The 26428-nt window shown below is 64.0% G+C and overlaps 1 protein-coding gene across 1 annotated transcript in view; it reads left to right on the top strand.

The window, feature by feature from the left end:
* The window catches only part of Plch2 (phospholipase C, eta 2), a 27553-nt gene extending 2375 nt beyond the window's left edge, over positions 1–25178 (top strand). The window contains exons 3-22 of the mRNA XM_013031491.1: positions 1453–1706; positions 1895–2023; positions 4604–4774; positions 6527–6620; positions 6751–6954; positions 7162–7282; positions 9111–9282; positions 9522–9629; positions 10570–10728; positions 16082–16180; positions 16556–16638; positions 17465–17562; positions 17658–17840; positions 18193–18300; positions 18756–18880; positions 18956–19040; positions 19220–19366; positions 19662–19741; positions 21758–22049; positions 23932–25178. Coding sequence (XP_012886945.1) covers positions 1453–1706; positions 1895–2023; positions 4604–4774; positions 6527–6620; positions 6751–6954; positions 7162–7282; positions 9111–9282; positions 9522–9629; positions 10570–10728; positions 16082–16180; positions 16556–16638; positions 17465–17562; positions 17658–17840; positions 18193–18300; positions 18756–18880; positions 18956–19040; positions 19220–19366; positions 19662–19741; positions 21758–22049; positions 23932–25178 — 3959 coding nt within the window. The remainder of the gene's footprint in view (positions 1–1452; positions 1707–1894; positions 2024–4603; positions 4775–6526; positions 6621–6750; positions 6955–7161; positions 7283–9110; positions 9283–9521; positions 9630–10569; positions 10729–16081; positions 16181–16555; positions 16639–17464; positions 17563–17657; positions 17841–18192; positions 18301–18755; positions 18881–18955; positions 19041–19219; positions 19367–19661; positions 19742–21757; positions 22050–23931) is intronic.
* Positions 25179–26428: the final 1250 nt, after the last annotated feature.

Consider the following 26428-nt stretch of genomic DNA (forward strand, 5'->3'; position numbering starts at 1 on the left):
TGTGTGCTGGAGCCTGGGGAGCTCGCGGGGGGGCGAGGGGGGACCTCCCGGGTGTGGCTGCTGGACGGCTGCGGCTGGGGGCCCTGCACCCCGGTGGCCTTGGATTTCAGTGACCTCTGGAACTGCAGGGTGGACATGGGCCAGGGGCTCTTGCCCGACTGTCCACCCTGCGGGGCTTTGAGACTCAGTAGGGACTGGGTAGCCAGTGCCCAGCCCTGTGCCAAATGCTGGGGTTGGTGAAGGGCAAAAGGCAATTAGTCCAGCTGAGGGGGTAAAAGCTTCCAGAGATCAGAGAGACAAGTGCCAGCCAGGTGCGGTGAGGGCGAGGCTTGAGGGGGTTGGGGCACACTGAGCATGAGGTGGGGTCTGGGGCTGGGGGAATCCGAGGCCCCCCCAGACGGCCCCCAGTGGTGCCAGGACAGAGCGGCCTTAGCCCCGTGGTTGCCAAGAGTGCTGCCAGGGGTCCCAGGACAGCCACACTGCCAGAGCCCCAGGAGGACTGGGTAACGCCGAGCCCCAGGGCGAGGGAGGTCTGGCCTGGGGGCGTCTGCCACCGCGGCGGGAGCCATGGAGCTGCCTCCCGGTGCGTGTGAGGGAGCCCAGCACTGCTGGGAGCATTGCCCGTGGCGGGGCATTGGAGGAAGCTGGCCCTGGGCTCGGGGGCCGGGCCTCCCAGCGGGCCCACGGTGCATGGCTAGCATGCTAATGGCAAGAACACACAACACACTGGGAGGCAGGAGGGTGAGGGTGCGAGGGAGCCCCGGAAGGGGAGCTGAGCTGGGGAACGGGTGCTCTCCTTAGCCTCCCCTACGCCTGGAGACCCAGCTGGGGGCTCAGACGGAGGAGGATTCACAGGGCCGGGAGTGGGCGCTCCCTGGCAGCGCCCGGGGCCTGCACAGCTGCGAGGGGTCCTGCCCAGGGACTTTGGAGCTCATTACTTCTAGAGGTTCAGCTTTCTGGGAGAGGCTGTGTGGTCAGCAGTGACTCCCCCAGCCCCTGCCGTGGGAGCTGAGCTGGGGCCTGCAGAGCACCCCAAGTCCACCTGTTATGTCCCAGCTCCCACGCCTGCTGGGCTGGGGGCCTATGACAGAGGCATTGTGGGACCTCCAGGCCCAGCTGGCCAGTTACTGCTCTCAAAACAGGGAGATGAGCCCACTGGGGCTTGACAGGAGGGGCCGGCCAGCCCGGCCTTCCCCCGGCAGCTCTGATGAGCTATAGTCCCAAGGCAGCAGATGCATGAGGTTTCCGGCTGGGGGGGGACAGGTGACCCCTCTAACTCACGGGGGTAGGGGGGAGCTGTGGGACCACAGGGGCCGAAATGTAGCGGGGGTGGGGGCGCCGTGGAGGGGCTGTAGGTGGGCTGGACCCCAGTCCTGGAGCCGTGCAGTGCAGGCCCAGGGGCTCCTGGCCTCTGGGAGGCGGTGACCAGTCCCCTCCCCCATCCACCTGTAGTCTCCATAGACTCCATCCAAGAGGTGAGCGAGGGCCGGCAGTCCGAGATCTTCCAGCGCTACCCTGACAGCAGCTTTGACCCCAACTGCTGCTTCAGCATCTACCATGGCAGCCACCGCGAGTCTCTGGACCTGGTCTCGCCCAGCGCCGACGAGGCGCGCACCTGGGTCACCGGCCTGCGCTACCTCATGGCCGGCATCAGCGACGAGGACAGCCTGGCCCGTCGCCAGCGAACCCGAGACCAATATCCTTGGGCAGCAGGCTGGCGGCAGGGCAGGGCAGACCCCTCTGCCGTCCAGTGTGGGCAGCCTGCTCCCTGCGGGGCCCTGCGCCTGGGGGAGGGGCGGGAAGAGGGGCACGGGCTGGGGCCCCCGCTGCTCTCCGCCCCGGTGGGCTTGGTTGGGCCTGCGAGCCTGTGTTGGCCCCTAACTCAGCCCCAAAGTGGCTGAAGCAGACGTTTGACGAGGCCGACAAGAACGGGGACGGCAGCCTGAGCATCGGCGAGGTCCTGCAGCTGCTGCACAAACTCAACGTGAACCTGCCCCGCCAGAGGGTGAAGCAGATGTTCAGGGTGAGTCTCCAGGGCACCACCCAGGATCGCTGTGGGCTGCTAGGTTACCCTGGCCCTGCGGGGCCCTGCAGGGCTCCCAAGAGGGGCTGGCAGGGCCTGGCAGGGGAGAGGCGGCTTGACCCTGGCCTGTGTGGGCCAGGCAGCTGCGAGCTCGGTGCCAGAGCTTAGCTCTGCCAGAAACCGCTCTGCTAGCTCCAAGGAAGGGGCTGAGCGCTGGGCACAGCCCCGTGCAGTGGGGCAGGCTGGGCCCTTGGAATAGGCCCCCAAGGCCCACAGCCGTACCCCCTTCCTGGTATCGCAGGACCCCCATCTCAGGCCCATCAGGAGCCTTCCAGGTGGGCAGAAGTTCTCCTCAGCCCCCCATGCTCCTGGGGCCCCCAACCACCCTGGTGTTAGAAGTTATGAAAATGCATCCTTCAGCTGAGCAGCAGCCTTTATTGTCTGTAATTAGTTCTCTTTCTGGAACCTCTGCGGGGGAGAGAAACTCTGCCGTCAGCAGGTCCTGGTTTGGGGCAGGGATGGGCTGAGCCAGCAAACCAAGTCCCACAGCCTTGCGCCTTGCTACAGCCTGGGAAAGAGGCTATATAAGCTTGGGCTCCAGATTCCCCAACACATATGCACAGGAGCACATATGTCTGCATACACGTGGACATGTGTGCGCACGCGCGCGCACACACACGCGCACACGTGCACACACGTGCACACACACGCACACACGCACACGCATGCGTACACACACGCACACACGCGCGCGCGCACACACACGCACACACACGCACACACACACATGTGTACATACACACACACACGCACGCACACGCGCACACACACATGCACACACATGCACACGCGCACACACATGCACACGCATGCGTACGCACACACGCACACGCACGCACACACACACACGCACACGCGCACACACACATGCACACACACACACACACACAGCTCTTGGCCTGACAGCTCTGCCGTGTCCAGCCCCTGACAGATCCTGCTAGACAAGCAGTCATGCCCGGCTGGAGCCACAGCTGCCTGCTCCGAGTCCGTGCGCATGGGCACCAGGGGGGGCAGTGAGCTCTCAGACTGCCCCTCCCCACTGCAGACCCTGGTGGAGACAGTCTGCCCGGGCAGCGGGGACGGGCAGGTGTCTTGCATCTGATGAGATGACCTCCCTTCCCCCATGGGACCCAGGGCTGGGCCACTGCACTTCCTTGTGAGCCTGTGGGGGCAGCCCCTGGCCTCAGCAGGACCTTCCTCGGGCTGCAGCGGGAGCCGGACCGCAGGTGACACGGGACATCAGGCCCCGTGTGTCGGCCTGAGCAAGGGGCCCAGTCTGAGGTCTTGACTTGGGCTCTGAGATGGACTCTTGGAGTCCACGCTCTTCTGCCCTGTTGTGGGGGCACAGTGAGCACTCAATTGGCTCCCGGGGCTCCGAGGCCTGGTTCTACCAGGGGGCTGGAGGAAGTCCCCCTAGCTGGGGGTCGAAGGGCAGGGTTGCGCTCCAGGGCTAGTTCTAGAGAGCTACAGGGTAGGGAAGGTTGCTGCTCTGGGGCCATTGACCCCAGACCCCACACCTCTGAGGCCTAGTGGCCTTGGTCCACTTAGTTGGCCAATCAGGGATGGCCCCAGGCCCCCAGGGCCTGCTCTTCCTGCCCGCCCGCCCGGTAGCCTCTGCAGGAGCTCCAAGCCAAGGGAAATGGATGAACCTCCTGCCAGGCTCAGGTCACTGTGATAATTAGCAGCAATCTGGTTGTAGAAAAATCTTGACATTGCTTCCGGCTGCCTGAAACGGCCTAATCGAGCAAAGACCTGTGCGGTGGTACAACGGCGCCAACATAATCTCATTACATCCCTTCTTCTTTTTTTATACTGGTCCTGAAGCTTGAATCCAGGGTCTGGGCACTGTCCCTGAGTTTTTCTGATCACAGCTAGCACTTTGCTCTACTTCCAGCGTTTCAGTGGCTAATTAGAGGTAGAGTCTCACAGACTTCTATGCCCAGGCTTCCTCTGAACCATGATCCTCAGATCTCTGCCTCCTGAGTCCTTAGGATTACAGGTGTGAGCTGCAGGCCCCTGTCTCATTAACTCTTAGATAACCCTTGAACTTGGGGCTTTCCCAGCACACTTGTGCTCAGGCCTAACTGCCCAGGAGCCCCCTGGGCTGGCTGGAGCCTGGCTTGGTGTATCATGGCTCTGAGCTCTGTGTGGCTTCTTCGGGTGTGTATTCTGTCTTGTTGCTGGGGATGACAGGCAGATACTGGTGCTGGGTTCTGGGCCGCACAAGCCCAGGCCAGTGGGCAGGGAGGCCAGTGGTTCTGAGGCCCAGCCGTGCTGCGGGAGTCCGCTCATCCTGGGGAGGGTGGCCAGCCTGTCGCTCCCCTGGGCAAGAGGAGCAGTCAAGTCTCAGGGCCAAGCCCATCGTCAGTCTGGCATCAGAAGCATGGCTGCCCCCTTGGGTGGCTGCGTGGCCCGGGCCCGGGGCAGGGCCTGGGGCGGGCAGTGCCCTGGGCCTGGAGGGGGTGGGTCATGAGGGCCCTGTGGTGTAGCACGGTGGTGACCAAGAGCCTGGCATTGCAGGAAGCGGACACGGATGACCGCCAGGGAACCCTGGGCTTTGATGAGTTCTGCGCCTTCTACAAGATGATGTCCACCCGCCGGGACCTCTACCTGCTCATGCTGACCTACAGCAACCACAAGGACCACCTGGACGCTGCTGACCTGCAGCGCTTCCTGGAGGTGGAACAGAAGGTGGGGCCCGGGCGGGGGCAGCGTGCTGGCCGTCCAGCCCCATCCTAGCGCCCGTGCGATGCCCTCACAGACCTGCTCAGGGTGGATTTCAACCCGCGGCGCCCCAACTGGCTTCAGCTCCCATTCTCCACAGAATGCCCTGTGGTGTGTTCCGTGACATGCCCGCAGAACTGCCAGGTGGGTGGAGACGCGGGCAGGGTCTCCCCCAGTGTCTCCCTGCAGCTCTGTCTTGACCATGGACATCCCGAGCTTTCAGGGAGGCACTGGTGGCCGACCGGTGGCCCTGACAGAGCATCGTGTGGTGTGCGTAGGAGGAATCTGTTAGCCCCACCTTTGGGAATCTCTTCCTTCCCATGTGGTCCAGCCCCAGGGGCCTGAGGCTCCCTGCCCTGGCTTGCTTGTCCACCTAACACCCGATTCCCAGGGTGCTGTGTCTTTTCCTTGACCCCACACAGTCTGTCCACCCCTAGTGGGCTGAGTTGAGTGGCCCATGGCAAGGCCCTGCAGACTAGCAGAAGTGTCCAAAGCCACAGGGGCCAACGCCAGTCCTGGGCAGAGAGCAAGTACTGCCCATCGGGTGGCAGCACCCACGGGTCAGCCTAGGCCGCAGGGAAGCCACGCCCACTGGGGAGGGAGCTCAGATGGGGTGGCCCCTCTTTGGAGTGTCCCCCGGGCCTCCCTTCCGGAGACCCTCGCGGTGTGGAGTAGAACAAGCCTCAGGGCCAAGTGCCCGGCCCGGGCCCTGCACAGTGCCCGCCGCCCTGCCTGACCTCACCGTAACTGACGAGGGTCGCCACAGGGGAAGCCAAGCGGGCTTTCCCCAGTGTCGCTTAACGGGCCAGCATGGTTGGTGGCCAGCCCTGTCTTATCCCCTCTCATCTGCTGCCCACCCTGGCCTGCAGTCTGGGTGTCCTCCCCCCTCCCCCATCCTGCCCCATCCCCTGGACGCCCCATCCCCCACCCTGCCAAGTGAAGCTTTAGAGCCCACACTGCTGGTCCTGCTGCCCTGGCTGGACAGCGCCCCGGCCCGGCCACAGTGCATGGCGTCGGCATGAGGCTGGGGGACATGGCCCAGCCGCAAGTCCTCTGTCCAGGCACTGGCACGTGGAGGCCAAAGGCAGGATACTCTCTAATGGGAGATGGAGGGAATGGACCCTTTCCTCCCTGACCTCAACCCCTAGAACCTTCTCTGCAGCCTGGAGTCTAATTCTCTCCTCTGGGCAGGTGGACAGAGCCCTTGCCTGAGCTGTCTGGGCTCTAGCCTCCCCGGGAGCCACAGAGGGCTCTAGATTCTGGTCCACATTTGCTCCCTTCCGCTGTCTGTAACTTCCCGTCTGGTTTCTGGGGGCTGGCCAGGCAGCTGTCCACTCTAGGTCCTGCTGACACCGAGTTCTGGAGGTCACTCCGCCTCTGATTGCTGGGAGCCCCTGGGCCAGGCTGGGCTGGGAGGGAGACGGCTCCCCGTGCTGCAGGGCTCCTCCTCGCCCCTGCGTCCCCTTCATGGGCTTCCCCACACCAGTGGAGGGTGGCCTGCCCGGTAAGGCCCCATGGGAAGGACCCACACGTAGAGGGAGCTACTCAAGATTCACGTGACCGACGAGTCCCTGTGGTCAGCAATACGGCCTCGCGCTCACTGCCGACTCTGGTCAGCCGATGTGAAGAGTGAAGCAGTGGGAAGAGGGGCATGTGCCCCCAAGGCTAGCCCGGACTGATGAGAGGCTAGCCTGGACTCCTGCCCTTGCTCTGGTCTAGATGAAAGGCGTGACACTCGAGACCTGCCAGGATATCATCGAGCAGTTTGAGCCCTGCCCGGAAAACAAGAGCAAGGGGGTGCTGGGCATCGATGGTGAGTGGGCGCCGCCTGCAGTCCTGCCGGCCGGGGAGGAAGCCAGGGCCCCGAGCCGTCCGAGCTCCACACGGGGCAGGTGGCCCCGAGAGGACTCCATGGTAGGGCTGACCCCCCTTCCCCCCCACAGGCTTCACCAACTACACCCGGAGCCCTGCCGGCGACATCTTCAACCCTGAGCACTACGGTGTGCACCAGGACATGACGCGACCTCTGAGCCACTACTTCATCACCTCGTCCCACAACACCTACCTCGTGGGCGACCAGCTCATGTCCCAGTCTCGGGTGGACATGTACGCCTGGGTCCTGCAGGCCGGCTGCCGCTGTGTAGAAGGTGAGCCGCCCCGGCCGCTGGCTCCTTGGCCCACCGCAGAGCCATCGCCGCCTGGCGAGGGGGTGGGGCCCCAGGGGCCGCCGGGGTCTCTGGGCAGGGTGCACCATAAGCAAAGAGGGTGGACACCCCCCTTTAGTTGGTGTCCTGCCCAGCCTTCCCGGGCCCCCACGGCCAGGACCTGGGGCTGAGGGGTGTGCCTGCCCGCAGTGGACTGCTGGGATGGGCCAGACGGGGAGCCGATCGTGCACCACGGCTACACTCTGACCTCCAAGATCCTCTTCAAAGACGTCATCGAGACCATCAACAAGTACGCCTTCGTCAAGAACGAGTGAGTGGCTGCTCCTCGAGCCCGTTCTGGGAGAGGGAGGCAGTGCTGCCGCTCACGAGGGACTGGGCTTGTTTCAGTGACTTTCTCTGAGGCAGGAGACCAGAGGGGGGAGGGCGGGACACAAAGGACAGGCCGAGGTGGCTGGGGGCACGCCTGCTGGGGTCTGTCCACGCGCGCTGGGAGGCAGCGCCCCGCCCCGCCGCACACCGCGGCCATGGCTCCAGCACTAATTACTCCCGAGAAGTCATTCTGTGTCCAGACTCAATTTGCTGTCACTCAGCTGTGGCTGAAGACACCGCTGAGGAAAATCCAATTTGGGCTATGGAAATGGAAACCTGCCTCCCGCACTGGTGGCATTTCTTCTGAGCCTTGGCTAAACAGGGCTTTACAGGAAGGAGAGGGGCTGAGTGAAGGAGGCTGCCGAAGCCAGATGGATTTAGGAAATCAAAATAATTGCAGGCGGAGGGACAGCGATGCTCTTGGCATGGTGACTGGAACACACCAGTTTCCTGTGATCACGATAAAAAAGAGCGAGGGCTCTGCCGGCGCCTCGGGCGCGGCCGGCATATTAAAAGCGCCCCCCCAAGCCCCAGGCTTTAGGTTTCCGTCTCTTGCCTAAGAAATAAGGCGATGAGTACTGCAGCCCCATCTTCGCATGCCTTCTCCCCAGCCTGTGGCTGCCTGAGTCTCTGTTACATGCCCTCTCGGTCTGGGTGTGTTTCCTAAGAGGAGCATGGTTGCCTTTGGGTAAAAATCGAAGTGAAATGTGCACGAGGTGAAAATGAACATGAAGCTGAAAACCTTCCACTGAACAGCCTCCTACCTCTTGGGACAGGTGGTAGCGGCCCCGCATAACATCTAGATGTTGTAAGCCAGGCCTGTCTCCTCCACGAGGCTGGAGGTCTTATGCACACTCACAGGCTCCTGCTCTGGTGTGCAGGTCGAAGGGATCATGTTGGTTATGTTCTATGCATTGCTTAGTCTGTGCCATGTGTAAGGCTATGACTTCTTTCTCAAATGTTTCTTTTGGTTTTCCTAGAGTTTCCAATTGCCTTTGTTTGTTTTTAATTGGGAAAAAAACTAAACAAAACAGAATACCAGCGTCCCACCTGTGGCTCACGCCTGCAATCCTAGCTACTCAGGAGGCTGAGATCTGAGGATCGCGGTTCAAAGCCAGCCGCATGGGCAGGAAAGTCCCTGAGACTCTTTTTTTTTGGTCACGGGGTTTGAATTCCGGGCTTGGGTGCTGTCCCTCAGCTCTTCAGCTCAAGGCCAGCACTCTACCACTTGAGCCATAGCACCACTTCCAGTTTTCTGAGTGGTTTATTGGAGATAAGAGTCTCAACGACTTTCCTGCTCAGGCTGGCTTTGAACCATGATCCACAGATCTCAAGCCTCCTGAATAGCTAGGATGACAGGTGTGAGCCACTGGCTCCTGGCTCCTGAGACTCTTTTCTCCAATTAACCACCAGAAAACTGGAAGTGACACTGTGGCTCAAGAAGTAGAGTGCTTGCCTTGAGCTGAAGAGCTGAGGGACAGTGCCCAGGTCTAGAGTTCAAGCCCCACGACCAAAATCAAAGCAAAAAACCAAAAACAAAACAAAGAACACCAAAACTCATGCTATCTTTACTTGCCTCTAAGCTCTCCCCGCTCCTTTTCTACCCACTGATTTGATTTCCCTCATCCCCACCTTGGGAAGCAGCTGGCTGCCTATGTGCAGACTTAGCAAAGACTCGATGAGAGGTGACCTGTGCCCCGTAGCTGTGGGGCCTCGCACATCCTTGGAGGAGGGCCTGGCCTCACCCCTGCTCTTCCCTGGGATCCCAGATATCCCGTGATCCTCTCCATTGAGAACCACTGCAGCGTGGTCCAGCAGAAGAAGATGGCTCAGTATCTGACGGACATCCTCGGGGACAAGCTGGACCTCTCCTCCGTGAGCGGGGACGACGCCACCTTGTTACCCTCGCCACACATGCTCAGGGGCAAGATCCTAGTCAAGGTGAGCCTGCCGCCCGGCCAGGCGTCCAAGGGCAGGTCCGGGGTGAGGGTGGCGGTACCCCTCACTGGCCTGATCTCATCGACCTCTGGCAGCCGGCTAGTCTCAGGCCCACGTGTGCGCACGGCAGCAGGTCCTCCGGTCTGGCCCCGGCCCTACTCCTACAGGTGCCAGCCAGGATTCCCTACCCCATCCCGCACCCTGCCCTGTCCCGTCCCTCCCACTGTCTGCCTCTTCCCCAGGGGAAGAAGCTCCCCGCCACCATCAGCGAGGACGCGGAGGAAGGCGAGGTGTCTGATGAAGACAGCGCCGATGAGATCGATGAGGACTGCAAGCTCCTCAACGGGGATGTGAGTGCGGGGCCGAGGGCGTGCGGCGTGCGGGGGGTGCGGGGCCGAGGGCGGGCGGCGTGCCTGGGAGTCAGGGGGGCGGTGGGGGGGGGACTATGTCCCCGAGAGCAGCCCTTGGTCCTGCCCCAGGGCGAGTTAGGGGCTGGCTGCTGACCACGGGCTTGGCTGGGGTCTGTGGGGTCTTCCGAGGCCGTGGAGGGAAGCCTCCGCGTGGGCCGGGAGCGCTGTGACGCGTGTCTCTGCTCTGAGCTCCGTGCTCAGCCTGCCTCTTCCAGGCAGCGCACACTTGATTCCTCCCTGAGGGCCTTTGGATGGGAAAATAATTGTGCAGGCGGGTGGCTTCCTGGCCAGGGCTGGCTAATTGTTTTTGAACGCCCTGAGGCAGCAGAATTCTTCCTGGCTTGGGTGTGCCTGCTGTGTCTCCAGCTGGCCCGGGGTGGGGATAAACCCCTCCACTGTGATGTCCGTTTGGTGCCCGCTCTGGCCTGGGCATCTGGGGTCTGCCCCAGTGTGTGCGAGCCCAACCTGCCCTCGAGGACCCCCACACGGGCTGCCAGGTCCAGCCTGTACCCCTCCCACTGCTCCTCTCCTCCATCCTCTCCCGGTGGAGCAGGGCATGGTAGCCAGTGTGGTGTCTCAAGTTCTGCTGTGTACCCCACCTCTGCAAAGACCCACGGGGCGGGTCGCCTGTATACAAGCTGTCAGCCGCAGCTCAGACCGAATTGTCACTGAGTGCATCCCGGGGGCCTGGGCCTACGTTCTGTTGGAGCGGCCTGCCGGCAGGCCCTGTGGTCAGTGGCAGCTTCTGTGAGCTCTGTGTGTGTGTGTGTGTGTACGCGTGTGTGAGCGCGTGCTCACGCGCAGGTTCCCTGGGGACTGTCACCTGACACTGCCCACAGACCTGGGGACGGTGCCAACGGCTGGCTCCGGGCCCCTGCAGGCCTCTACCAACCGCAAGCGTGTGGAAAGCATTGCCAAGAAGAAGCTGGATTCTCTCATCAAGGAGTCAAAGATCCGTGACTGCGAGGATCCCAACGACTTCACCGTCTCCACGCTGCCCCCACCTGGAAAACTCGGGCACAAAGCCGAGGCCAAAAAGGTGAGACCCCTGAGCCAGCAGTGGGCTGCACGAGGGACTCGGGGCGTGTGCACACACCCTGCACTCACGCCTGCACCTGCAGAGCTGAACAAATAATGGCACCAGTGAACCCGCCCCCCACGCACACGCAGCACAACACGTGTGCATGCCTGCTTGTGCACAATTCCACCCACACCTTCAGCTGTGCACACTTGCATGCATGCACATTCACGCACACGCCTGTATACATACATACAGCAACAACACATCTCTGCACAACAGGATTGTACACACGCCTGTACATGTATCTCTGCACACTGGCTAATACTTGCCGGCCCCTACACAGCATCCTGCATGCCTGTGCACACTCTACACACACCTGGCACACACGTGGTGTCCTCGGGAGACCCGCCGCTCCTGGTGGAGGGCGAGTGGAACGTTGCCCGCTTTAGTGAAGGTGGCAGAGTGGCAGGAGGGCTCAGCAGGTTCTCAAATCCCAGCCTGTCCCTCGTGCGGTCCAGCTGGTGGGGACACAGCTACACTCCTTGGACTCGCCCAGGTGCACAGGGCCAGCCAGGTGGGGACGATGCTCACCGGGGACTCATCGGGGGCCTGCTGAAGGTGTTTGGGGAGGGGCCAGGCCGAGTGGTCAGGAGCACTTTGGAGGGGCAGCAAGCCTTGAAGGACGGCTGTATCGGCCAGGTGGCCTACAAAGGAGCTGGGTAGCAGCTGGCCTGTGACAGGCGGGCAGCTGGCCTATCCCGGGTGGCTGTGACAGGTGGACAGCTGGCCTTGGACTGGGCAGGGGGTCTGCAGGGCAAACAGGCTGTGGCATCTCCCAGAGCCTTGGGTCTGTTCTGCTTACCGCACCCACCTACTCCTTGCTGCCTTGCAGGCCATGGCTGGGGGGGGGGCGATGCGCTGGGGGTGTGGCCCCTGCTGAGCCCGGTACTTTTAGAGGTGGTTGTCCGTGTGCTCACCCACAGCCCATGTTGCCAGAGATCACGCGGGCCCCGGCGCGGGCATGCAGCCTTCCTGTGTCTTCGGTGCCAGGTACCCATCTCGCACAGAGCAGCTGCAGCTCCATCTAGCCAGGTGGGGAGTGACGTTAGACTCAGATGTCCCTTGGCAAGCCGTTCCTGGGGAGGGGGCGCTCGGGGCGCACAGGAGAGCAGCCGAGCCCTGGCTCCTTCGTGTTGGCAGCTGCTGGTCCTGTACTCCTGCTGAGACACCCAGGGGGCCCCATGCCGCCAGGTCTCTCCCGGCAAGAGATCCCTGGGGAGGCGGGGATCTGCGGGGTGCAGAGTGACCAGGAGGTTCACCGGCAGGCATTTGTCCAGCCAGGAAGCCCCTGGGGGTGGGTCCAGGCAGAGAGAGGATCGGTGTGGGACAATTCCACCTGGAGTTCCTTGGGCCTTTCTATGGCGGGGGCAGGCTGCCAGCCCCTCCGTACCTGAACCTCAGGGGGGTTCCTTGTGAGGAATGCCGGGGGTAGCAGGCAGATCTCTAGTGGGCTAGGAGAGCGTAGCAGCGTAGGTGTCTGTCCCCTCTGCTGGGGGCCCTGCCACCCTCCGTGAGGCCAGCACAGGGCCCTCCTGACCGGGGGAAGACCCTCCGGCCTCGTTCTCTCTGCTGCTTGTGGCCACGTGTGGCTGGTGACGGCAGTGCTTTGGGGGAGACGCTGGGAGCCCCTCAGGCAGCCCCCGCGATTACCCGCACAACTCTGCCACTCCATGTGCTGCGGCCGGGGACACAGACGTCGCTAAAGGCCGGTCAGCCACCGGTGGCCCCGGACCTCAGACTCTGTGACTGCACCGTGGGCTCAGGGCCTGTGGGATCTGCTGACGAGGAGGGGGGGCCAGCAAGGCCGCATGGGCATCAGGAAGGGTCAGCCGCTCTGGAGACCACCCCCAGAGGCAGGAGGCAGGGGCGGGGCTCAGAGCGGTGGGGGAGAGCTTCACGCCGCACCAACTGCACTTGACAGGTGTGTCTGGTGTGAGGCCTGCATTCAGCACTGCGCTCCATGTCCAGTATGCTCCTGAGGCAGTGTGTGTCTGTGTGTCTGTGTGGGCATGTATGTGGTGTGTGCATGTCTGGTGTGTGTCTCTGAGCGTATATGCATGTGTGTGGTGTGTAAGCATGTCTGGTGTGTGTCTCTGAGCATATATGCATGTGTGTGGTGTGTGCATGTGTGTGTCTCTGAGCATATATGCATGTGTGTGGTGTGTGCATGTCTGTGAGTGTCTCTGAGCATATATGCATGTGTGTGGTGTATGCGTGTGTGTGTCTCTGAGCGTATATGCATGTGTGTGGTGTGTGCGTGTGCATGTATGTGTCTCTCTGAGCATATAGGCATGTGTGTGGTGTGTGCGTCTGCGTGTGTCTCTGAGAGTATATGCATATGTGTGGTGTGTGCATGTCTGTGTGTGTGTCTGAGCATATATGCATGTGTGTGGTGTGTGCGTGTATGTGTGTCTCTGAGCATATAGGCATGTGTGTGGTGTGTGCATGTCTGCGTGTGTCTCTGAGCATATATGCATGTGTGTGGTGTGTGCGTGTGTGTGTCTCTGAGCGTGTATGCATGAGTGTGGTGTGTGCATGTGTGTGTGTGTCTGAGCATATATGCATATGTGTGGTGTGTGCATGTGTGTGTCTCTGAGCATATATGCATGTGTGTGGTGTGTGCATGTGTGTGTGTCTGAGCATATATGCATGTGTGTGGTGTGTGCATGTGTGTGTGTGTGTCTCTGAGCGTATATGCATGTGTGTGGTGTGTGCATGTGCGTGTGTCTCTGAGCGTATATGCATGTGTGTGGTGTGTAAGCATGTCTGGTGTGTGTCTCTGAGCATATATGCATGTGTGTGGTGTGTGCATGTGTGTGTCTCTGAGCATATATGCATGTGTGTGGTGTGTGCATGTGTGTGTGTGTCTCTGAGCATATATGCATGTGTGTGGTGTGTGCATGTCTGCGTGTCTCTGAGTGTATATGCGTGTGTGTGGTGTGTGCGTGTCTGCGTGTGTCTCTGAGTGTATATACATGTGTGTGGTGTGTGCATGTCTGCGTGTGTCTCTGAGTGTATATGCATGTGTGTGGTGTGTGCATGTCTCTGAGCATATATGCATGTGTGTGGTGTGTGCGTGTGTGTCTCTGAGCATATATGCATGTGTGTGGTGTGTGCGTGTGTGTGTGTCTCTGAGAGTATATGCATGTGTGTGGTGTGTGCATGTCTGCGTGTGTCTCTGAGTGTATATGCGTGTGTGTGGTGTGTGCGTGTGTGTATCTCTGAGCGTGTGTATATATATGTGGTGTGTGCGTGTGTGTCTCTGAGCATATATGCATGTGTGTGGTGTGTGCGTGTGTGTGTCTCTGAGCGTATATGCATGTGTGTGGTGTGTGCATGTGTGTGTGTGTCTGAGCATGTATGCATGTGTGTGGTGTGTGCGTGTGTGTGTGTCTCTGAGCATGTATGCATGTGTGTGGTGTGTGCATGTGTGTGTCTCTGAGCGTATATGCATGTGTGTGGTGTGTGCATGTGTGTGGTGTGTGCATGTGTGTGTATCTGAGCGTGTATGCATATGTGTGGTGTGTGCATGTCTGCGCGTGTCTCTGAGCGTGTATGCATGTGTGTGGTGTGTGCGTGTGTGTGTCTCTGAGCGTGTATATATATATGTGGTGTGTGCGTGTGTGTGTCTCTGAGCATGTATGCATGTGTGTGGTGTGTGCATGTGTGTGTGTCTCTGAGCGTGTATGCATGTGTGTGGTGTGTGCATGTGTGTGTCTCTGAGCATGTATGCATGTGTGTGGTGTGTGCATGTGTGTGTGTCTGAGCATGTATGCATGTGTGTGGTGTGTGCGTGTGTGTGTGTCTCTGAGCGTATATGCATGTGTGTGGTGTGTGCGTGTGTGTGTGCAGGTTTGAGTGTTTGGGTAGCACAGCTTGGACTCTTACCTGTGCAGTGCAGGGGTGCATGTGGCGTGTCTGCCCCCGGCTGTTACCTGGCTGCAGACGCACGTCTGTCCACAGCCCCCATCCCCGGGAGAGGCTGCGGTGGGGCAGGCCCGCTGAGCTCCGTGGTGGCGCCGGGTGTGCCTGAGCAGGGCTAGCCTGGTGGGGGAGGAGGCTGCGTGGCTGTGGAGAAGCCGGGGGGCACCGTCTCCCCACGGCTCAGTGGGAACAAGTTCACAATGGTTGCTAAGATTTTGAGGTGGGGGCTGGGTCATGGGCTGGGGCCGGGAGGGGGCTTGCTCTAAACCCAGCGGGTGGGAGGCTTGCTCTGCTGCTGGCCCTGTGTGATTGGTCTGCTGAGGGGACCCCTGGCCCTGCGCGGAGCAGGCAGGTGATCAGAGCACCCCCCTCCCCCCGGCAAGCATGGCCTCTGCCGGCTCAGCTGGAGAATCCCAGCCGAAAACGCATTCACAGCAGTCCTCTCCCACAGAAAAGAACGTCAGAATGGGGTCCTTGAGTTTGAGCACACATCATGAGACGCTGGTGTGGGCGTGTGATTGGACATAGTCCTGATCCAATAATGCTGTCCTGAGCCCTTCCTACTGACCTGACCCCGTCCTCCTGTCCTGACCCCATCCTGCTGTCCTGACCCCGTCCTGCTGACCTGACCCCGTCCTCCTGTCCTGACCCCGTCCTCCTGTCCTGACCCCGTCCTGCTGTCCTGACCCTGTCCTGCTGTCCTGACCCCGTCCTGCAGTCCTGACCCTGTCCTGCTGTCCTGACCCCGTCCTGCTGTCCTGACCCTGTTCAGTCCTGCTGTCCTGACCCTGTTCAGTCCTGCTGTCCTGACCCTGTTCAGTCCTGCTGTCCTGACCCCGTCCTGCTGTCCTGACCCTGGTCTGTCCTCCTGTCCTGACCCCGTCCTCCTGTCCTGACCCCGTCCTGCTGTCCTGACCCTGTCCTCCTGTCCCGACCCCGTCCTGCTGTCCTGACCCTCATCCTCCTGTCCTGACCCCGTCCTGCTGTCCTGACCCTCGTCCTCCTGTCCTGACCCTGTCCTGCTGTCCTGACCCTGGTCTGTCCTCCTGTCCTGACCCCGTCCTCCTGTCCTGACCCTGCTCAGTCCTGCTGTCCTGACCCTGGTCTGTCCTGCTGACCTGACCCTGCTCAGTCCTGCTGTCCTGACCCCGTCCTGCTGTCCTGACCCCGTCCTGCTGTCCTGACCCTGGTCTGTCCTGCTGTCCTGACTCTGGTCCTCCTGTCCAGTCACCAGCCCCACTGTCCTGATCCCAGCCCACTTCCCACCTTGCTCTCTGGCTGGCTCAGGTCATTCTCTTCCAGGAAGGCCTTCTGGGGCCACCAGGGAGCTGCCCTATCCCGGCTGGCTGGTTTGAGTCTGGGCTTACACTGTACCCATGTCTCCTAGGGGCAGAGCAGGGCTGAGGAGGACGTGGAGTCTGGGGAAGACACCAGCACCGGCAGGCGGAACAACCGCCTTCTCATGAGCAGCTTCTCCAAGCGCAAGGTGAGCGGAGCTCTGAACCAGATCCCGCGCATGAGGTCCCCACCCACCCCAGGACGGGGTCCTGCGCATGGGGTCCTCACCCACCCCAGGACGGGGTCCTGCGCATGGGGTCCTTTGTTCACCCCAGGACGGGGTCCCGCCCATGGGTTCCTCCACCCACCCCAGGTGCAAGCTGTTGCTGGACCAGGGCTGGTCAGGAGCCACTGTCTGGGTGGCCCTCTGGTCACGTCTCTCCATAGCCTACAGCTATGGAGCCAGAGCCATGGCCAGGTGGAGCAGGACACGCAGATCAGAACGGGGGTGGGAGGTGGGTGAGCATCTCCTGCGCCCTCCTGCCCTGGGCCCTGGCCTGGCCTGACCTCGGGCTCCTCACAGAAAAAGGGCAGCAAGATAAAGAAGGCGGCCAGCGTGGAAGAGGGAGACGAAGACCTGGACGCCCCAGGAGGCCAGAGCCGAGGGTCAGTGCCCTGCTGTGGCAGACTTCTGTCCAGTCCCAGGGTCCGCCAGCCACGGACCCCTCACCCATCTCTCAGGGCGCCCCTGGGAGGCTGGGCAGGGTGCTTCCCCCCCGCCCCCGCCGCCCCGTAGGCCTCCGAGGAGGCAGAGGGGGCTGAGGCTCTGGGGCTGGGGCTGGGGCACAGACCTGTGCACGGCTAGGACTCTGTAGCTGGGGCACCAGGACTGGGCTGCCTGATCCCAAGGGACCCCCCCCCCGCCCTGCTCCGCCTCCCAGGACGTAGCTCCCACCCCTTCCCGAGCGCCCGCCCCACACCTTGCCCAGGGCCACATCTGCTCCTGGCCCTCCCAGGCCCTGCTCACGTCTCCGCGGGCTTCCCAGAGCATCTCCGGGTCTCACCAGCGTTTCACACCTCCACTTCCAACTTGGAGGCCCCCAAATCATCCTCCCACCCTCACCGCTCCCCTCCCATCGCTCTCTCAGGGCTGCACATAGTCCCTGCTACCCTCGCCCCCAGGTCCTCTCCCTGTGGTACCTGACTACACCCCTCAGCACTCCCGCATGGCTGGCAGCCCCCCCACACCTGCTGATGAGTTCCAGGACCTTTACACTTACTGGTAGCTCTCAGCCAGGCCATGCCCAGCAGTGCCGTTCCACGGTCCCCATGTGGCCTGGTTGTCTGCCCTGGGCAGAGCCAGTACCTGCCCCCACTGCACACCGTCTCGAGGCCCGGCTGCTGGAGAGCAAGGGCCCAGCCTGGGGTCCGGGCCAAGCTGCCAGGCCAGGCCCCAGCCCGCTCTGAAGGGCCTGGCCCCTGCCACCCACAGGACGGCCAGGCAGAAGAAGACCATGAAGCTGTCCCGGGCCCTCTCCGACCTGGTGAAGTACACCAAGTCCGTGGGTTCCCACGACGTGGAGGCGGAGGGTGAGGGCTGCGTGGCGGGCGGGTGGTGTGGGAGGTGGCCCGGCCCGGCCTGCACGAGTCCAGAGCAGCGGGGACTCACGTGGTCACCGCCACAGTGGCGTCCAGCTGGCAGGTGACATCCTTCAGCGAGACCAAGGCCCACCAGATCCTGCAGCAGAGGCCAGCCCAGTACCTGCGCTTCAACCAGCGCCAGCTCTCCCGCATCTACCCCTCCTCTTACCGCGTGGACTCCAGCAACTACAACCCACAGCCCTTCTGGAATGCTGGCTGCCAGATGGGTGGGTGCTCAGCTGACGGTGGGAGGCGGGGGGTAGTTAGGAGTGCGCACGTGGGGCCCCATCCATTTCACCTTCTCACCCTTACCCAACCATGGCTTTGGAGAACATCTAGGCCTGTCACCAGTTCCACTAGGCCAGCGCCGGGGCGGACGCTGAGACCCCAGGCCCGCTGGGAAAGAGTCCAGGTCTGCGCCTGTGCGGCTAGCGTGTCGGGTGCCTGTGATCCTTCTGACAGAATGCAGGGCCCCCTGCTCTTGGCTGAGCTCCAGAGCCCTTGCTGAGAGGCTACATGGAGCCCAGGGCAGGGGGCTGGCACGGCGGACCCCCACAGCCCGGTGACCTCCCTTTGCAGTTGCCCTGAACTACCAGTCGGAGGGGAGGATGCTGCAGCTGAACCGCGCCAAGTTCAGTGCCAATGGCGGCTGTGGCTATGTGCTCAAGCCCCCGTGCATGTGCCAGGGTAAGGCCTGGCACCTTGGGGCCCTGGGGGGGCGGGGGGCAGGATGGGTGGGATCAGTTGCCAGAATGCTGAGTGGTGTGGGGGGGTGCCCAGCAAAGGACCCCAACTCCGCCAGGGCCTGGGAGTGGGGAATTAGGCAGTCCTCCCCTCCCCGGGCTCTGGGACTGCAGATGCAGGGCAGGGACTTCTTGGAGGGATCTAGGGCTGTCTGTGGGGCGCAGGCCCAGGTGCTGTGGACCAAACCACCCTCGCAAGGCCCATTGGGAGCTCAGCCTGAGGGTTCCCTTCCAATCCCACTCCGTCTCGGTTGTGTTGAACTGACTTGCTGCGATGTGGCGTTGCCGGGATGTTCCAGCCTGCAGGAGCATGACCGGAGCCCCACCCCGCCCTGCCCCGGCCAGCCCGGCCACGCCCGGCCCCTGGGTGGCTCTGCCTCACGCCCACAATCCTCCCAGGTGTCTTTAACCCCAACTCCGAGGACCCGTTGCCCGGGCAGCTCAAGAAGCAGCTGGCCCTGAGGATCATCAGCGGGCAGCAGCTGCCCAAGCCCCGGGACTCCATGCTGGGTGACCGTGGAGAGGTAGAGAGGAGCTCCCACGGGTGGGCCGGGCCGTGGGGGCCCTGAGCCTGGCTCCACTCCTCACCCCGTTCCCAGATCATCGACCCTTTTGTGGAGGTGGAGGTCATCGGGCTCCCAGTGGACTGCAGCAAGGAGCAGACTCGAGTGGTGGATGACAACGGTGAGCGTCTGGGGGCGGGGCGGGGGAGCGCGCTGGCCCGGGGCCCGAGGCTGTCATCGGTCTGCGTTGGTGATGGCAGACTGACCGCAGAGGGCAGCTGGGCCGCCTGCCCTGTGCCCGGGACCCGTCCAGTGTGGGTCCCCTCTGATGGGTGGAGGCCCTCCTCCCAATGCCTGTAGGATTCAACCCCATGTGGGAGGAGACCCTGGTGTTCACCGTGCACATGCCCGAGATCGCACTCATCCGCTTCCTGGTCTGGGACCACGACCCCATTGGGCGGGATTTCATCGGCCAGAGGACGCTGGCTTTCAGCAGCATGATGCCAGGTGGGCAGGGGCCCTGGGCGCTGGGGGGCTCCCCGGGGGGGCTGGGGACTCTGAGGGCTCCTCCCTGCAGGGGACATCTGCTGCGGGTGGGCCTGGGACCGCAGGCGTCCACGGAGCGGGCCTGGCAGACCAGGGGTGGGCAAGGGCGGGCACTGCGTGTGGGGTCACCCTGGAGCAAGGCGGGCGGAGGCCTGGCGGAGAAGGTGAGCCTCCAGGACCCGCTCCCCGGTCCACTCAGGGCCTGAGGACGTCTGGAGGGAGACCGCGCCCTCACAGGCGGCCCCTGCTCTGCCAGGCTACCGGCACGTGTACCTGGAAGGGGTGGAAGAGGCGTCCATTTTCGTGCACGTGTCTGTCAGTGACGTCAGCGGTAAGGTGAGCGGCACCTGCGGGGGCTGTGGCTGGGGGAAGGGCGGCACCGGCCCAGCAGCGCCCCACGGCTGCTCCTGAGCCTGCTGGGACCTTCCTCGGGCCTCTTCCATGTGTGACACAGGTGCGGGCAGTGCTTGGCCTCCCTGCCCGGAGGTGGACGTGGCCAGGGGTCCGTCCCTGCCCGCCCGGGGGCTCCCTCCTGCTCTTGGCGTTGCTAGCGAGACCTCTCTCGGTGGCCTCACCCAGGCCCACCCGGCTTCTCAGGGACCATGGAGAACAGGGTCCCTTCCTGTGGCTCTCCTTTTCTTTCTAGAGCCTTCCCTCAGCTTCGACTTTCAGAGTGGCCAGCAAGGCATCTGCCTGGGTTTGCCCATGATCCCAGCCCCTGCTAGCCCCGGGCCAGGGTGAGGTGGGGTCTTGATCCATGGCTCCCTCCACCCCCCTTCTACATGTCTGGCACCCCTCTGGGCCCAGGCTGGCTGACACTCGGTTCTGCCTGGTCTGCCACTGACTTTCTCTCTCTTGCTGCGCCCGGGGGCCCGGAGGCTCTGTAGGTGTCTCCGGTCCTCTGCTACCGTCCTTCTGTGTGTGGTGTGTCTGCCTGTCACCCAGGGCCGGTGGGCCCCTCCCTGGCCAGCACCGCCTCACCTGCCTTCACTCTGTCTCTTTGGTCTTGCAGTGGGCTTCTCTATGTCCCAAGTCTACAGCCTTGTTAGGCATCTTGAAGGTACCCGGGTGCCGCGGGACGGTGGATCCCGGTGGCGCCTCACCTGCATGCCAGGCTGCGCCCCCATTAGCATCTGTGATTCCTGGTAGCATCTTGGAGATTGTCAGCTCATGCGACATGGGTCATGACAGGGCGCCGGGGTCTCCTGGGCCATCCTCAGCCAGAGAGTGGCATTTATGAGGCAGATCCAGGATTTCGCCAGGGCCAGGGCCCCTTCCTGCTTCCGCCAACCTCCCTCCACACCAGGCCTGCCCGTCCTCTGCCCTCTTCTCCGAGTGCCGCTCTCTGGGGGCGCCCTGGGCCGCCTGCCCCCTCCGCCTCCTGCTCCCCAGTCTGCCCCTCCTGCTGTCGTTTCTCTTCAGTCTACACCAGGGTTCCCAATGGGGCGTCCCCGCCGCCACTCCAAACCTGAATCCTGGATCTCCCTCTAAATGGCTTTCCAGCCACCGTGACCAAATTGCACTGGATTTGGATCTTGAATCGGGAAGCTGATTCAAGTGCTAGCCACATGATCACCTCCCCCAGAGGGCTCATGCCCGCCGGGCGCTGGGCTCGGGGCTGCTGGCACCGGCACAGCCCATCTCGGGGGCGTGGTTGGTGCGTGGGGTCTCTGGGGCACGGGTATTTGGCATGTGATGAGGGTTGTTCTGGTCATGGCCCCCTCCAGCGGTGCCCTGGGCAGGGGTCTCCAGCCCAGCCATCCAGGAAAGGTGTTGGCGGGCCAGATGCCCCAGCCCAACTGTGGTCCTACGGGGAGCCAGCCGTGGACCAGGAGGGTTTTGGGGGACAGGGAGCAGGGAGCAGGCAAGACTGATGACTGCCTGGGAGAATTCAGGAGGGCTTCCTGGGAGGGGCAATTCTTTCAGGAGCCAGAATCAGCACCTGGGGACCGGGCAGGGCCATGGAAACCAGGGCTCCCTGCAGCCCTTGAGCCTGCTTCCTGGCTGCGGGCACCCGTGGTGGGAGGCGTTGAGGAAGGATGCCGCCCTTGGCGAAGACGGGCCTGCGGCTCTGAGGAACAGGGTAGAGCCCAGTGGCTGGTCTAGGGTGGAGGCCTGGCCCTGAGAGAACCCGGGCAAGCTGTCTTCCCCATCCTTGTTCTGATCTTGTTCTGGAGTTGGAGAAGGGGCAGGGTCTCAGTCTGAGGGGTGGGGTACTACCGGCCCGATGGAGCTGCTGCGGCCCCGCGTCCTGTGGCCGGGCAGCGAGGAAGGCAGCCAGGGACCGCCGCTCCAGCTGTCCACAGTAGCCGGGCACGCGCTGGCTGGCTATGCAGGCTCTTTCTCTTGCAGGTCAAGCAGGCTCTGGGGCTAAAAGGTCTCTTCCTCCGCGGCCCAAAGCCAGGCTCGCTGGACAGTCATGCTGCTGGGCAGCCCCCACCCCGGCCCTCCGTTAGCCAGCGGCTCCTGCGGCGCACGGCCAGCGCCCCGGCCAAGAGCCAGAAGCCCAGCCGCAAGGGCTTTCCAGAGCTGGCCCTGGGTACTCAGGACATGGGCTCGGAGGGGGTGGAGGACGACGTGGCCGCCCCCAGCCCTGCCCCCGAGGCCCCGGCTCCCAGGGGGTCGGGCGGCAGCAGCCCCCGAGGTAAGGCACCAGCAGCAGCAGCAGCAGCAGCAGCAGCAGCAGCGGCAGAGGCAGCAGGGCGGAGCCCGGCTCCCGCACGCCCCCCTCGTGCCCCGGAGGGCCCGGGACCTGCAGGGATGGCTGCCACGTGCATGAAGTGTGTGGTGGGCTCCTGTGCCGGCGTGGACGCCGAGGGTCAGTGCAGGGAGCGGCCACCCAGCCCCGGGCCTGTGGGCGGGCACGCGGCCATCAGCCAACAGCCCCGGGCCCGGGGGGAGTCCCTGGGCCCCGGAGTCCCCCCAGGGAGGAGCAGAGAGGCCCTCAAGGGCCCCGGGGCCCCGCGGCAGGGGCCGGGTGGCGGCGGCTCTGCGTCTTCAGCCTCCAGCAGCCCGGACAGCCCAGGCAGCCCCAAGGGGGCCCTCTGCCCGCCCGAGGGCCCCCACAGGCAGCAGGGGGCCTTGCAGGGAGAGATGAACGCCTTGTTCGTTCAAAAGCTGGAGGAGATCAGGAGCCACTCCCCCATGTTCTCCACGGGTAAGGCCTGCCACCTCCTCCCGCACCTGGCATGCCTGGACCTCTGCCGCTCGCTGTGCTGTGTGCCTCTGCTCCGCCGCGCTCCCTCCGCTTGGCCTCTGGCCCCTCCGCTCTGCCCGAGAAGCCCTGGTGCCTTGTGGGGTGGGGCCAGGGGAGTGTGCATCTGGCCCCCAGGCGGACAGAGGGCCCAGGGCCCCAGGCCTCTCTGGGCAGGCTCCGGCAAGCCTTCCCCGGCCTGGGCCTACCTTCCTGGGTCTGGGGGCTTTCAGCTCCCACCGTGCCCGCCTCCAGGGCCAGGCTCCAGGACTGCCTAGAACCCTCCCCGGAGCCCCGCGCAAGTCAGGGTGCAGCTGCAGGCCACCCCAGAAGCCCTGGAGGCCCCGGGTGGCACCCAGCACCTCCAGGGCGGCACGGCAAAGTCCCAGGGCCAGGCCCCGCATGCTTGGGTGCCCTGGCTGCCCACAGCCCTGCCAGTTCAGGGGGGAGATCAGCGGGAGCAGCCCCAGCGGCTGGCCTGCACCTGGTCACTGGAGTCTGGGTGGGAGGGAGCTGCACCGAGCCTGCCTCCACCACCTCCTCCCTGCCCCTTCCTGGCCTTGCTGTCCGTCTGTCCACCCACCAGCCCAGCCCTTGCTGACCATGTTCTCCTTTCTGTCCCTGCCTCCATAGTTAGGGACTGAGAGCTGCAAGTGCCAGGTAATGGACCCCGCCCCCATGCGCCCCGTGCACCCCCATCACCCCATCACTCCGCCCCCACGCGCCCCGTGCACCCCCGTCACCCTGTCACCCCGCCCCCACATGCCCTGTGCGCCCCGTCACCCCTCCTCCACGCGCCCTGTGCACTGTCACCCCGCCCCCATGCCCTGTGCTCCTGTCACCCCACTGCCTGCCCTGTACGCCCACCACCCCAACCCCACACACTGTGTGCAGCCCTCGCCCCCACATCCGTCTCCAGAGCACCCTGAGCAGCTGCCGGCTGCCCTGTGGACCCTGCGTGGCGCGGGGCCCGTGAATCTGGCCTGTTTGCCCCTGGCCCCAGCGGCATGGGGGGCGCTGGGTGTGCACAGATGGCCAGGCTGGCCAGTGGGGGGTGGGGGGACCTGGGGTGGGCCTGACCTTGGCACAGGGTCGGGGGCCTCCCGTCCTTGACTCGATTCTCTCTCTCCCCCCAATCTGCCTCCCTTCTCCTGTCCCTTCCTCGCTCTACCCCATCTCTGCCTGTCTCTCTCCCGCCATCTCCCTTTTTCTGTGTCTTTCGTCTCCCTTTGGCCTTGGCCTTCCCTTTCTCTCTCTGCCCTCCCTTTGTGCTCCCTGCCTCTCTGCACCGTTTCTATCCGCATCTCCCTCTGTCCCTCTCCCCTCCACCCAGATGCCCGCCTCTTCCCCACGCAGCGGCCCGTCTCCCCACCGCGCAGCCTGGAAACCATCGCCGAGGAGCCAGCGCTGGGCCCTGGGCCCCCGCCACGGGCGGCCTCCCCCGCCGGCCCCTCCCGGGAAGGGCCACGGGGCCCCACAGGCCCTGGGGGCAGAGTGGGAGCTTCCACGCCCCTCCAGGTCTGGACCGGGGACAACAAAGAGGCCCTGTGCACCCTGCACGGTGGTGGAGGCCCCCGGGGGACGGACGGCAAGGCCCTCCCGCAGGTCCTGGGCCATCTGCCCAGGGTCCGAAGGGCCAAGAGTGAGGGCCAGGTGCTCCCAGAACCCCTGGGCACCTGGCGGCTCCCGGGCGGGCCCACCCCTGCGCCCTCGGTCTACTCCGACGCCACAGGCGGCGACCGGTTGTGGCAGCGGCTGGAGCCCGGCAGCCACCGTGACAGCGTGTCCTCATCCTCGAGCATGTCGTCCAGCGACACCGTCATTGACCTGTCCCTTCCGAGCCTGGGCCTGGGGCGCAGCCGCGAGAGCCTGCTGGGGGTCCCGTTCGGACGCTTGCCCTCTCGGTCCAGCTCGGCCTCCGCTACCCACCGGGACCCGCCTCCAGTGACCAAGAGCAAATCCAACCCCAACCTGCAGGCTGCGAGCCAGCAGCTGCCTCCCGGCGCGGACCAGCTGCGGGCCCGGCGACACGGCCTCCCCCTGGGGGGCCCGCAGGACGGCCCCACGGCGGCCAAGTCCAAGAGCCTGGGGGACCTGACGGCTGACGACTTCGGCCCTGGCTTGGAGAGCGGCTCGCGCAGTCTGAGCCGTGGCCTGGGCACTCTGGGGATGGCCCTGCGCCCCACGGGGCCCGGGGTTCGGACAGACACCCTGACGGAGCAGCTGCGCTGGCTCACCGGCTTCCAGGAGGCCGAGGACATCACCTCACCCACCAGCCTGAGCCCCGGCGGGGAGGGGGGGCTCGGGGCCCCGGCCTTCCTGAGGCGGCCCTCCTCGCGCAGCCAGAGCCGAGTGCGTGCCATCGCCAGCCGGGCCCGCCGCGCCCAGGAGCGGCAGCAGAGGCTGCGGGGCCTGGGCCCCCCAGAAGAGGAGAGGGGCACTCCCGAGGGCGCCTGCTCCGTGGGCCAGGAGGGCTGCGTGGACCCACCAGTCCCCTCCAAGGGGGCCCCAGAGCTGCTGTGTGGTGCTGCCGCCAAGGCGCTGACCCCCTGTGTGGGCCGGGCCTCCCTGGAAGCCTGAGGCGGGCAGGGAGGGTGCAGGCGGGTCCAGGGGATGGAGTGCCTGGGTGCCCAGAGCTGCTGTCCCTGCCCCGGCCTTCCTCCGGTGCCTGTCCCTGGGGAGGGAGGCGCTGCAGTCCTCTGCTGGTCCTTGGGGTGGCCTGGGCGCCAGCTCCACGTTTTAAGATGGATAGAGAGGTTTAAACTTTGAGACGCCGAGCCCTTCCCACTGCGCTACTGGCGTCTGGCCCTGGGGGCGTGCAGTAAGCCAGCGCCCTGGGTCTCCAGCCCTCTCCAGCCTGATGTGTGCCTGTCCCCAGAATGCCCGTGACACACCCTGAGTGACAGGATGTTGTCCCTGTCCCCACCCCAACTTTGTACTGGCTTGTTCTGACTGGACATTTTAAAGACTTTGTAAACTCCAATAAACACACTGGCGTCTGCTCCCTCTGCAGTGCTCACCGGGCCCCTCCACTCCTCAGCCACCCCATCCAGGCTCCCTGGGCGGCCTGGCCAGCCTGTGCTCCAAGCGACCAGGCCTGGCCCGGGCAGGGTCCTCTGCCTGTCACAGCCTCGGGCATGTGGTTCCACGCCCGTCACTCCCCGGGAAGCTGCAGGACTGGCCATCCTGCGGGGCACTGCTGGGGCCTGACCTCCACGCCGCCCGCCTCCCCTGGCGAGGTCCGGAGGGGCACACCCACATCCCAGGAGCGCCAGGATGCCCCACACGAGGCTTCAACATCTGCCAGCTGTGACCTGGCAGCCTGCGGTCGGCACAGGAAGCCATGTGTCCCATGAGGAAAAACGGCCTCTGGCCAGGGGCCCTCAAGGGGGGCACAGGCTGGGGACAGTGGGGCCTCTGGCCGGGGACCCTCAAGAAGGGGGGCACAGGCTGGGGACAGTGGGGCCTCTGGCCGGGGACCCTCAAGAAGGGGGGCACAGGCTGGGGACAGTGGGGCCTCTGGCCGGGGGCCCTCAAGGGGGGCACAGGCCGGGGACAGTGGGGCCTCTGGCCGGGGACCCTCAAGGGGGGCACAGGCCGGGGACAGTGGGGCCTCTGGCCGGGGACCCTCAAGAAGGGGGGCACAGGCTGGGGACAGTGGGGCCTCTGGCCAGGGGCCCTCAAGGGGGGGCACAGGCTGGGGACAGTGGGGCCTTTTGGGTTCCCAGTCCCACAGGCAGCCATGGGACACGGGCCAACCCTTCTCCACTGAGCATGTCTGGGCCGGGGTTCCTGCCAGCACCTCGCTGGCTGTGGTCTGTGGTCTCTCT

The sequence above is a fragment of the Dipodomys ordii genome, unplaced genomic scaffold (assembly GCF_000151885.1).
Source record: "Dipodomys ordii isolate 6190 unplaced genomic scaffold, Dord_2.0 Scaffold6, whole genome shotgun sequence".
NCBI lineage: Eukaryota > Metazoa > Chordata > Mammalia > Rodentia > Heteromyidae > Dipodomys > Dipodomys ordii.